Raw genomic sequence first — 12,953 nt, 5'->3', positions numbered from 1 at the left:
CCGAAGATCCCTAGTCCGCTTCAGATAAGAGTTAAGTCAGTCTTCTTAATGAGACTAGGGTCTTAACTGCTGGATACATTTCCCTTGGCTTTCTCGGAGCTCCTGGCCTCCCTCCTGACTATGTAAACAACAGTGTCTACCCTAAGATTCCCCTGCATTATCTGTCCCCTCAGACATTTTCCCAGATGCAAAACATCAGCTCAAATGCGATCACAGAACAGTAGTTAAGAGCCATAAAGAGGAAAACACTAGCCAGGAGGCTGCAGGCTGGAGGCATTAGCTTACAGGACCATGGGACAGGGAAGGGGTTCCCTTGGTTGTAACAAGGGAGAGTGTTTTGAAATGAATTAAGTGTCTGCAGATGAAGACCAAGCAGCAAGCTAAGATCAGCCACGAGAGGAAGAAGTCTGTAGAGCTGGAAGGTGGCAGTCGGGGCTGCTGGTGTGGCAGACAGGAAGCGGAGGAAAAAGGTCTGTCTATACTTAGATGTCTTCCAGTTCCCGAGCCGGATAGTAGACCTGCAGCCAACAGATCGATGAATACGAGCTGCAACAAGAACCGAATCAGCTTGTGCAATCACGGAGCCTATAAAGCAGAACCACCTAGGAAGGCTGTGGCTGGGAGCTGGGGGAGGGGCGTGGGGCACAGGGCACCCAGTATAGGGCCCAGAGTTAAGCTGGTGCCTGAGCTCCTACACACCCCTTCGCCCCCATCCGGAGAATAATAAATGCAAATCAATGGGCAATCTCCTGATGAGAAAATACTGTGGAACTATCAGAATGTCCAACAGCTTGGGGTTAGATTTGGAGAAACAAAAACCCAAAGACTGGAGGAGGTTTACCTGAGGTGACCAAAGGGTTTGTGATTCAGGGGTGGGGAACGTCCGGCCCATGGGCCGTATAAGGCCTGTGAAATCATTTAATCTGGCCCTGTCAAGGCATTAGGGATGAGTTAATTAAATGTTTGACCAAGTATAGGAGGCTAATTTTTAAGTTGATAATTTTGTATGGCCCTCGAATGATGTCATAAATATCCAAATGGCCCTTGGCAGAAAAAAGGTTCCCCATCCCTGGTTACGTGAACAGACCTTTAGGCATGTCCATGTTACCTGTGCAAGCATGCCCAGCAGGGCAGCCTCTTTACACCTCTTTTGCACGCAGCACCTCATTGCAGACCTCCACAATTCTGGAATGTCAATGTTGTTACCATTTCCACATTATGGACGAGGAAAGAAGGGCAGAGAGGGTACACTTCCTGCTCAAAGCACCACAGCTGGTACCAGAGAGAACCAAGGCTTGTGCCTCAGTCCAGCGCCTCTCTTGGTACAACCGAGCCCTCCATGTGGGTTTTACATATCCACAGCTCATCTGGTTCTCACAGGAGGATTAGCTCCATTTCCCTGGACAAGGAAAGAGCCAGGGTCCTGAGAGCTGGTGGCAGAGTCAGGACTGGAACCTAGGCCCCCAGCCCAAGCTCAGGGTACAGAAAAGGATCCCGTGTTTCTTTCCCTGCTGCATGCCCTCACTGTGTACACTGGGCTGGGTCTGGGCCGAGTTCCCCTGCACTGATGTTGCAGGGACTGGGTGAGGAGAGGGGGAGGCACTCACTTACTAGTATTCAATATTCTTTCCCCCCATTTTAAGGAAATTGAGGCCAAGAGAGGGAATAACATGCTCCAATTTATGAGAATAAGTGACAGAACTGGGAGTAGAAGCCAGGTCTCCCAATATCCACCTTCCATTCAGTCTGCTTTTTACTTTCATTAAAGCAAATTGCTCCATGTTGCTTATCATTGCAACATCAAGAGACTCATTTATCAGAGCCCAAAGGAATCTTGAGTCATCCAGACCAACCTCCATGGTGGCTTGAGCTCCCTCCATCAATTCCTGCCAGGCTTGGACACCTCCATCACGTCTTTGGGGAGCTTTTTACATGCACTTACATACACAACAGCACTTACTGAGGGCTATTATGTCCCAAGCACAAGAATCAGAACTAAAGATATTGCTTAACAGGGGACCCAGATATATCAACAGTAAGTTTGATAAACTATTACAGGTACCCTGGCAGGTCTCTATCAAGTATGAAGCACAATGCACGAAGTGGTCAGATCTTCTGAGGATGGGCAGGTAACATTCTGCTGAACCTTACAGGATAAAGGGGTAGATGGTGGGAAGGGAGCAGGAACATTAGGAGTAAAGGCCCTTTATAGGGATGCTTTCACTTGGGTCTCTCAGAGGCATTCTAGCTACCTGGAATGGTTGGTACTAATATGGCAAGAGGATGGCTCATCAGAGTTGTCAAGAGATGAGTCTGGCAGGGCCTCACCCAGAGAGGAGGTGGGGAGCACAGGTTCAAGGGCTGGCCTGCCAGTTCGAAGCCCACTTCTGCCCACTGCGGGTAACCTTACCTACTCTCTAGGCCTCCTTTCCTTAGCACAGAATGGGGGTAATAATAGCACCTGCCTCAGCTGGGTGCTGGCAGCCTGCGGGAGTAAGATGGGAGTGTGCACAGCAGTGCCTGGCACACAGCAGGTACCATGTACCAACTACGTTGTTAAGGGACTTGTGAGCCGTGTCAGGGCGTTTAGGCTGAGAGCAGTGGGAGCCCAGAAAGGGGTCTAAGCAGAGCCCGAAGGAATCCTGACAAGACAAGGTTCAGGATCAGCACTGTGCCTGATGCCAGCCCCGGAGGACCAGGCAAGTGTGATGAGGACTTGACATGAGGCAGCCCGATAGGGGTGGCGAGGAGGTGGCTGGCTGGAGTGGGGCTGTGTACAGAGAGAGGCCCAGATTTCTGGTTTGAATGGCTGTGAGGAAAGTAGTGCCTTTTCCGAGATGGTTTTAGGGGAAGACGATGATTTGGGGTGTGCTGTGCCAGTGGTGCTTGTTAGAAAGGTCTTTCTTGAGAATACAGTAAAAGAGCAACGTTTCTAGGAAGGGATGTTTTCTAGTTTTAAACGTGTTACACCCTCCCCCGACCCCAGCCTCCCCTCTCTCCCCCGGACTCCCTTCCCTCCTCGTCCCACACACACAACTGTCTTAACTTGGAGGCTGCAATTCAGATTTAATTAAGTAGAGAGAACTTCAACAGCAGATTTACAGGCCCTGACAGCCAGGCTTAGCCTAGGTCTGAGCTATAAATAGTGTGGAGATAGGACTCATCTGAGATCACCATGGGAAAACGTAGCTGGGGACGCACGGCTCCTCCCAGAAACCACCATGCCCAGGTCCCTGCTTTCTCCCACGGAACACAGGGTGGGAGGGATCACAGACACACCAGTCAGGAGGGTCGCAGGCAGGCTGCCTGTCTGCAGGGGCTCTGGCTGACCCATGGCCTTGGGGTCTGATATCCCCCCAGGAGGAACCCACCTGCCCAAGCCATAGGCCAGGAGCCAGCACAGACGCAGGTCACAGCGAGAGGAGACCGGAGAGGCTCAGACACTGTTCACAACCACAGTGGCTGGGTGGGGCCCACAGGAATATTTTATGATAAAAATATTCAGCTGGAGAACACAGAAGCCTGTCTGCTTCATCAGAGCATCAAGAGCGAGATGAAGGGAATGTGTTGGAAAGAAAGGGTTTCTCTTTCACAGAATCCTTTTTTAAAGGAGGATTTCCCTTTTTCTGATGCACTGTCAGAATCAGAAGCATTTCTTTTACCAAAATTAGCAGATGGCCGCAAATCTGCTTTTAAAGCTAGAAATCCTACATCACCAACTAGCGCCCTGCATGTTGTGTGTAATCACCGAACTGATTCTGCTCTGATTCCTCCTGTGGGGAACCCCAAGGGGAAAGCTGCACAGTCTCCGGGGTAACCCAGAGGCCCACGTTGATCACCTGTCACTCCTGTCCAGGAAAATGCCACAGTCCCGCTTCCCACCTGCTTTATCACCAAACTCTTCAGGTTGGCATTGAAGGCCTTTGGCTCACAGCCTCCCCACATTTACTGAGTCCCATTCCTTGTGAACACTTCACATACCTGCCAATCATCCTGCCTTTGCCCATGCCATTCCCTCTGCTTGAAACGCCCTTCCTCCCTTCTCACTGAGTTCCTATTTTCTGTTCTAGGTCTAACTCCCCATAACAGTTCCTCAGTCCTCTTGGGTCCTTCGTCTCTCCTGTCCTGCACACTGGGTCCTACCACCTCGCCTTTGCCCGTGATAGTACCCCATCAGGAACGCCTCCTGACCTCCCCCACAACCTCTCTTTCTTTCCAGGCTGGCTGAAGGCCCACCCCAACCAGGATGCTTTGTTTAACTGGCCTTTGTCCTCACAAATCATTTCCTCATTTTATTTGGATACTGTATGCAGGCATGCTTGAATTTTCAGGCACATCTTTGAGTCTTTTCTCCCCTAAAAGGTATAAAGGTTCTTGAGTCAGAGAACTAGTGTTTCTGTTACCCCTTACGTCACTGAGCACACACTCACTAACCACTGGTGTGACTTGACTGAGCCCCTGCCTACAAGGGCAGCCTGACCCAGGCTTCACTTTCTCCACAGGGAAATGGAGGGATGAGCCTGAAGTCCTTCCAGCTCAGGCACAACCTCAGGAGATCCCTGGTGCTAGGAGTTGGGCCTGGATTTTGGAATCACAGACACTCGGGACTGGGAGTGTCCTCCAGAGCATTGCATTAAACCTCCAGCTGATTTTGGTGTCTCACCTTACCCCTACCCCCTACCCCACCTTCCCTGCAGCAACCCTGATCTCTAGTCATCTGGAACCTTCCTTCCCCAGAAAATAAAAGGCCCCCAGACCATTTTGCTACTGGAGGACCTGAGCTGGATTAGCCCTGAGATAGGCACCGAGGGGCACCCTGGAAGCTCAACCTAGGCTGGGAGGGAACAGGGGAGGCTACTGCATAGCACAACAGAACTGAAGGCTGTCAGTGCTCCTTCTGAAGCCAGCTCCCAGCTGGGCCAGCAGAGTTTAGATGGCTGGCCGCCCTCAACAGTTCAGGGTGGCTATCAACTCTGTGGCACCATAATCATCGCAGTTCTTAGTTATTATTGTTAGTTCTTATTTTATTTCAAATCGGGGCACTTCAGATAAACCAGGACACCGGTGCATTTTTTTGTTTGTTTTATGGACTTTCCTGGACCTGCAGCTCTAGAAAAAAAAGTCGCAATTGGCGTGAGTAATGACTGAATAGCCTCTGGGCTGTGATATCTTGAAGAGCAAGAACCTGCATCTTCCACACCCAGGGGCCTATGGGGCTTTGATCAGTGTTGGTTGAACTAACTCCATCTGCAGTGTGTGTGGCTCTGAGGTTATCTAGGCCGAGGTTCTGTGAGCGCCTGCCTTGTGCACACACACACCTGCACACTCATCTCCAGGCATTCACCTCGCCTCGGGTTCATCACCAGGCGCTTTAGTACGAGGCTCTGTATTTTACTGAGTGTTAAAAACAAAACAACAAAAGCCACATGTAAAGCAGGTTTGAATTTGATGAAAAACTCACTGAATACATTGCCCTTTAGGAAACATATTTCATAATTCAATCTCAGAAAGCAACTTTTTTTAACTCATCATGCTGCCATCTCATCTGTAATAAGAATGACATAATTTGGTTTTTCTTCTTCCTGCCTTGTCTCTAGCAAACTCATGGCTAAATATAATAATCAATTATGTTAATGTATTAGGCCTACTCCTTTTCTTGGTTGTTTTTTCCTCCAATTTTCCTACAGCCTTATCAGACACACTCTTTTTGGGAGACCATATCAAGTTCTTTTAACAGCCAGCAGGGACACACATAAATAACTACACACGGAGCTTGGGAACAAGTGGCATCTGGAAAAGTCAATGATGGATCTCACTTTTCACTCAACTGACTTACTGGGTGTTTGCTCACAAGAAAGATTGTGACATTTTCTTTTAAGAAAAGACAAACTATACCTTTAACTGAGATTCAATTACTGTCACCTGTTTACTATGAAGTCAACATTTTCAACTTTTATCTTAAAAACAAAGAGAAGTCTCCTAGGCTTGGGGCTTTGGTAATAGTGCTGGTTGGGGGCTGTGGGACCTGGGGCTAGAGCCAGATGGTGACCTGGACAGAATTCTTGAGTTCAGAGAAGGGTGTTCAGAAGAGAAGACTCACAGCGAGCCTGTGTTCTTCCAAGGCTCATTTCAGGAGCTAATGCACTGAGGGTGCCCTCTGGGCCTGCCCTGGGCTGGGCTGAGCTGAGCTTTGCTGCGGGAGGGGGGGAGGAGAGGGCCCAGCCTCGGATCCCTGAGACAGGCTGCTCACAGCCCAGCGAGGAGACAAGGCACTAACACACAAAACGAATGCAACCAACGTGGAAGTCGGAGTCAGGCTCACCAAGAGGACCCCCTGGAGAAGTTATCCATGAAAATCCCCCCAGGACAGGTGGGGAGGGAGCACATTTTTACTCACCAAGGTCGTTGTTGCTCATCATGGCGTTGGAGGCCCGCAGCCGGGGCCCCTGCTGGGTAAAGTGGTAGCCGAATTTCAGAAGCGTTGTGTTTTTTTCCAACATGCTCACGATCTCCATTTCCACTTTGTTGCCCAGGGGCTGGCTCTTTGGTCAAGAAAGAACAATAGTCACCACTCATTCCATTTGCAAGGTACTTATCCCTTCTCTACCCACCAGAAACCCTGAGTGGTGTGCAGGGATTTTATCCCCACCTCCCAGAGCAGGAAATGGAAGTCTGGAGCAGGTGAAAGGTCACAGCCGGAGGAAATGAGCTGGGATTCGAACCCAGGCCACTGGACACCTACGATATTCTTTCCACTGGCCCACAGCAGCATCCTAGAAGGACTGAGCAGAAAGACCTTCAAATCATCTGGTCCCAATGAAATTTAAAAATCCTGCTGCCCGGGCTGTTCCCCATATTAATTAATCCAGGATCACTGGGAGTGAGGCTCAGGTGTTCATGGCTCTTCAAACTCCTCAGGTGATTCCAATGTACCGCCTGGTTTGCTAATCAGTCATTTAGACTCATCTGCAATTTACAAATGAAGAATCTGAGGCTGAGAGGGAAAAGGATTTGCCTAAAGTCACACAGGGGGTGGGAATGCCAAAGTCAGCTTCCGACAGCCTGTTATGTCCCTTACCCCCAAAGCTATAGTGATCATCTGACAAAGATAAAAGGAAAAACCCTTTAAGATTTACTCTTAGAAACGTTTGAATATGCAATGTAGTATTATTAACTCTAATAAGTCATGCTGTACATTACATCTCTCTGACTTATTTATTTTATAGCTAGAAGTTTTCACTTTTAAAAAATATATTTTTATTGATTTCAGAGAGGAAGGGAGAGAGAGAAACATCAATAATGAGAGCAAATCATTCACCGGCTGCCTCTCCCTACTGGGGATAGAGCCTGAAACCTGGGCACGTGCCCTGACCGAGAATCGAACCATGACCTCCCGGTTCATTCGTCGAAGCTCAACCACTGAGCCATGCCGGCAGGGTGAAGCTTTCACTTTTTTCACCTTCACCCATTTCACCCACTGGACCCCCATCCCTGGCAACTACCAATCTTTTCTCTGTATCCATGAGCTTGGTTGTGTTTGTTTTTAGATTCCACATATACGTGAGCTCATACGGTATTTGTCTTTGTCTGACTTATTTCACTTAGCATAAGGCTCTCAAGGTCCATTTATGTTGTTGCAAATGGCAAGATTTCATTCATTTTTATGATGGAATAATATTCCATTGTGTACACACACACATCTTTTTTATCCATTCATCCATTGATGGGTACTTTGGTTGCTTCCATGTGTTAGTATTGTCAATTGCAGTGAACCTGAGGGTACACACTGTATCTTTTCGAATTAGTGTTTGTGTTTTCTCAGAAGTGGGATTGCTGGATCATATGGTAGTTTTATATTTTTTTCAGGAATCTCCATACTATTTTCCATAGAGGCTGCATCAGTTTACATTCCTACCAACAGTACACAAGGATTCCTTTTTCTCCATATCCTTGCCAAACCATGGTATTTCTTGTCATTTTGATGATAGCCATTCTACCAGGTGTGTGGCAATATCTCATTATAGTTTTGATGATTAATGATTTTGAGCATCTTTTCATGTACCCATTAGCCATCTGTATGTCTTTTTTGGAAAAATGTCTATTCAGATATTCTGCCCATTTTAAAATTGTACTGTTTATTAAACTTTAAATTTAAATAATTAAAATTAAATAAAATTTAAAATTCAGTTCCTCAGTTGCACTGGCCACAGGTCAAGTGTGCAATAGCCACTGGCTACCATGTTGGTCCTGCAGATACGGAGCATTTCCATCATCACAGAAAGTTCTTGTGGAGGTGCTGTCCTAGACTGTGAGCCCTTGGATAGCTCACAGGACCCAGGATCTCTAGGTCAAGGTCACGGGATTGAATTGAATGGAGGAAACAGGAATAGGCTCGATGCATAGGAGGGCTGAGATGATACATCAGCCCAGCACCCAAAGAGACAAGCATGGAACTGTGGTTGAAATCTTGACAGAGAACTCCTCCCAGGTTATTCTGAGTTCACCAGAGCTTGTCTGGGTTCAGATGGGGCTGAGCCGCTGATCAGGGCAAGCAGAGGGCCATTGGTGAAATTCCACCAGACTGTCTGGCAAGGCTCCTGAAAGGGCTGGGAAGAGCTCTGGCCTGTCCTCAGAGGACTCAGACCAGCCCTGCGCTCTGACTGGCTTGGCCTGGCAGCCCATCCCCCCTCATCACCCCCCTTTTGTAGCTGGGCACTTGCTGGGAGAGCACTGAGTAAACTCGCAAGCTCACGATGGGCTAGTCCAGTGGTCGGCAAACTGTGGCTCACGAGCCGCGGTTTGCCGCTCTGTTGACTAATGAGTTTGCCGACCACTGGGCTAGTCTGAGAGAGCGCAGGAGCACAGGTCCTCCCTGACTGGAGGGGCTGCCAGGGCTGCTTCTGCAAAGCTGGCACCAGAGCACCCCATTGCAAACTGCCCCCATCCAACCTCCCTACATCCTGGGGAGGTGGGCCGGGCAGGCAGGAACTAGCACCCCCGTCTTAGAGATGAGTAAACTGAGCCCACGTATAGATGGAAGCTGGACTGTGCTCCCTCTGCTTAATGACAGAGCCAAGGCTTGACCCTGGCCTGGGGCTGGAAGGACTTCAGAGGACCCTGTAGGCCCACATTCTCAAACTCGCATCCGCTATCCCTGAGACACCCGCAGATGTCGCTGTGTGTGTGTGTGTGTGTGTGTGTGTGTGTGTGTGTGAGAGAGAGAGAGAGAGAGAGAGAGAGAGAGAGAGAGAGAGAGAAGATACAGGATTCTTTTAGATAATTGTGGCCAATCTTCCTGGCATGTTAATCTTGGACCAAAACCACTATTTTTACATTAAGGAGTAAAATAGAAAATATGCATGCATCTTAACAAGCTTTGTACTAGCTTCATTCTCAGGCCCTCCCCTTTTCTCCAGGGACCCTGAGATTAGAAGGCCTTGATCATCTCAGAGATGAGAGAAGAGGCCATGGGGATGAGGTTAGGACTAAAACTCTGGTTCTTACTTATTTTTCAAATACTTGTTAGTTAGTGATTATTGTATGTCATAAGCACCTTACATATGCTAACTAGGAACCTATGGAAGATATACTATTGTTGTACCTTTCATCTTACAGGTGAGGGACATGAAGAACAGAGGTAGTAAGAAAGTCCCACTGAATCACAGAGCGAGGCAGGTGCAGACCAGGATTTGAATACGGGCGGTTTGCTCCCATGTTGATCATTGTTTTCAGCTGCTAAGTTCTGGGGGTGATTTGTTACACAGCTATAGGTAATTGCTGCACACACGTAATACCGAGCAAAAAAAGCCAGAGGTAAAAGAGTACATGCATGTGATCCCATTGATCTGAAGTTTAAGAACAGGCAAAACTCATCTCTGGTGAGAGAAAGCAGGACGTGATTGCATTAGGAGGGAATCGATTGGGAAGGGGCATGAGGGAGCCTGCTGGGCTGCTGGAGGCATTCTGTCTTGATCTTGGTGGGGATTACACAGGTGTATACATGTATGAGTCCACTGAGCTGTCCTTTTAAGACATATTTGCTTTACTATATATGTTACACTTCACTAGAAAAGTAAAGTAAGAAAGGGAGGGAATAAGGGAAGAAAGAAAGGAGGTAAAAAGTTGTTCCTTGCAAGAGCTAGAATCTCTCCCAGAAGTCGGTTCTCCCCACCCCACCTGTCCACCACCAACTAAGTGTAACAAACGACAGAAATATAACCTCCCTTTGACTGAGAGACGACTACTACATGGTTAAAGGATCAACACATTAAGTCCTCTCACTATGCTAACAGGTTGAGTATCAGTATTATTCCCATTTTATAGCTGAGGAAACTGAGGCATGGATACATTAAGTGACTTTCCCGAGTTGCACAGCAAGAACAGAAAGGGGGCTTGATCCTTTGTTTGACTTTAAGTGTCAAGGATCTGAAGACAGGTCATCCTTGGGTCAGGCTGCCTCTTGTCCGGGAAGCTCCTGGTTTTTCAGGACAGAGTGTAGTGTCAACCTGACACGGAGCGAGACGGTTGTTGTCACAAATCTTTAGTCTAATTCACTCTGACCCGGGTAGGAAAAGGGTTTTCTCCTCACCATCTATTTTTTCTCTCACTTCCACTAATTTTATCTCATTTCTCCCTGAGAAGTGAGGTCAGTAAAGGAACACAATTGGCATGTGGGTGAAGGAACAGTGACAAGGCCTGTCTTCTCACTGAGGTTGAATTACTTAGTTAATTCCAGGCTAAATTACTTCAAATCACAGTGAAAATACAGATGTGAAAATGATGCACAGACCCAGAGCTGCTGCTTCGGAGGTAAATGGATAAGGAACAACACAGAGAACACGATTAGTCGAAAAGTCTTGCTCTTTTGGTTTTCAAGTGTTTTCCTTACGCCTTGCAAAACCAAAAGTATATTCAGTCCCACTTAACACAGTTAGCCAGCTGACATAGTGTGTCATGTAAAAGTAAGGGGTGTTGCCATGTGTGAAACCCTCCAGGATTCTGTTCCAGTGTAGATTTTATTTTCTTTCTAAACTTATTTTCATTCTCTAGGAAAATAATCCAATCTGGAAAAAACAAGAAAACACAATCCACTTTCTTTAGCTTTTTTTTTCTTCTTTTCAAAATATTAAGCACATCCTCCCTGTCAAACATTGGAATGAAAAGTAATAAATCCAGCCAATACCTCCGACCTTACACATGTCTTCATTTGGGGAGGGGGTCATGTTTCAGGTGTTGTCTGCTCAGAGGGGCAGGGAGAGAGCCCTGGGCCCTCAGGGTCCTGAAAAGGGCCTGCTCTATGGAGCTCAGTCAGGAGTGAGGAGGGTGACTTGAGAGGCCCAGAGAACCCCCATTTGGGTATGACCAGCTGGGAGCAGACAGGGCCTGCAGACACCCCATCTGTAGGGTCTCCCCTGTCCATCCAGACAGGCAGCTTGTCTGACAGGCAGTACCTCTCAGCTCCAACCCAGCTCTGACTCTTACTTGATCTATGACTTCGGGCAAGTCTCATCCCTTCTCTGATCCTCAGTTTCCCCACCTGTAAAAGGGGGGCAGGACTGCCATTTTCTCAGTGTCCTCAGCTCCGGTCAGCGCACCTCTGCCCCCTCCCATCCTCACTGCCTTCCCTGCCCCTCCAGCCCTCACTGCTGGCTCTGGGCAACTTCAGGCAGCAGCAGAGCAGAGTCTGGAGATAAAGAAAGACTGGCCCAGTAAACAAAGAGCCTCAGAGTCCTGGTTCCAGAATTTGTGTCCTGAGCCAGCCTGGGAGGCTCCTGTCACCGGGTAGAAGGCCCCAAGTCCCTTTCCTTGGCCATATAAGGAGAAAGGAGAGTAGCGACTCACTGACACAGGTTACAGGCACAAGGGCTGAGGGAGAAGGGGGCCGCCTCTGAAGGCCTCGGGGACTAAACAAGAATGAGGAATAAATCACATGCCACTCATCACCTCCTTTTGGTCACACTCCCCAGAAGCCTAGGGGCTGGGGCACCTGACGAGAGGCAGTCGCCATGCCCAGACCTCCTAACGCACTGTGAGAGGCATGGGTGGCCTTCCCTAGAGCCTGGATGGCAGAGCCCCTTCCCCATGACAGGCCTCCTCCCAGTTCTCCTCCTCCCCTGCCAGACCCCACTCAGTCTCCAGACTCCAGCATATGGGAGCACTTCCCCCAGGTCCCCTCATCCAGGAGGTCATCGCACCCCCTCTGGTCTCCCAGGCCCTGGTGCCCTCTTCCTGCTCCCATCCAGCAGGGAGCCATGTTCCCCGAGCACAACTTTGGTGCACAGGGCAGTCCACCACCCACCTCCCCTCAGCATTTATTCAGAGCCCCTTGGACTCCCAACTCCCTTTCTGTCCTTCCTCCTGGGGTACCATTAATCATGTTTGGATGGGCTCCTTCACTTGCCCTCTCCTTCTCTTTGTTTGTGTGATTCCTGCACCTGAGATGCCATGGCCTCACTTCACATTCTGAGATACTGTCCACCCTAAGGTTTATCCCAAACTTCACCTCCTCCACGATGCCTGCTCCTGGCTGAGACTGTCCACTCCAGTGGACCGCAGGGCCCACTGTGTGTGGCCTGCTGGAGTACCTCACCTAATGGTCATTTCTGCTCTATGCTTCCTATGCAGCATAGAATCCCTGGAGGGCAGCACGAGAGCCTCATTCACACAGAGCCCAGCACTGCTCTGGGGTGCAGCCAGCACTCACCAAACGCTGACAGAAACCAAAAATGCGGCTCCCAGGCTGTGGGGGTAGCTGTGAGAATGCTCTGGCCTCACACCACAGGAATGGACAGCTGAGAAAGCCAAGCGAGGGCCATGTGAAACGACAGTAGCATTTAGGAGCCCGGACAGGCACAGCTCATACACTTTGGAGTCGCCTAGACCTGGGTTCTGATCTTGCTTCTGCCACTTACTTACTGTGTGACCTTGGGCAGGTCACAAAGCCTGCATGGGCC

General features: G+C 48.9%; 1 protein-coding gene across 5 annotated transcripts in view; it reads right to left on the bottom strand.

Moving 5' to 3' along the window:
- Positions 1–12,953, bottom strand: part of TMOD1 (tropomodulin 1) — a 74,081-nt gene that overhangs the window by 2,099 nt on the left and 59,029 nt on the right. For all 5 annotated transcript variants that reach the window (XM_080669126.1, XM_080669128.1, XM_080669129.1 and 2 more), the window contains one exon: positions 6,398–6,542. In XM_080669126.1, the coding sequence (XP_080525252.1) occupies positions 6,398–6,542 (145 nt within the window). The remainder of the gene's footprint in view (positions 1–6,397; positions 6,543–12,953) is intronic.

Source organism: Plecotus auritus (genome assembly GCF_963455305.1).
Source record: "Plecotus auritus genome assembly, chromosome: 5".
Lineage (NCBI taxonomy): Eukaryota > Metazoa > Chordata > Mammalia > Chiroptera > Vespertilionidae > Plecotus > Plecotus auritus.
Note: the sequence above shows the minus strand (reverse complement) of the source record. Positions and strands in the feature narration are given on the sequence as shown.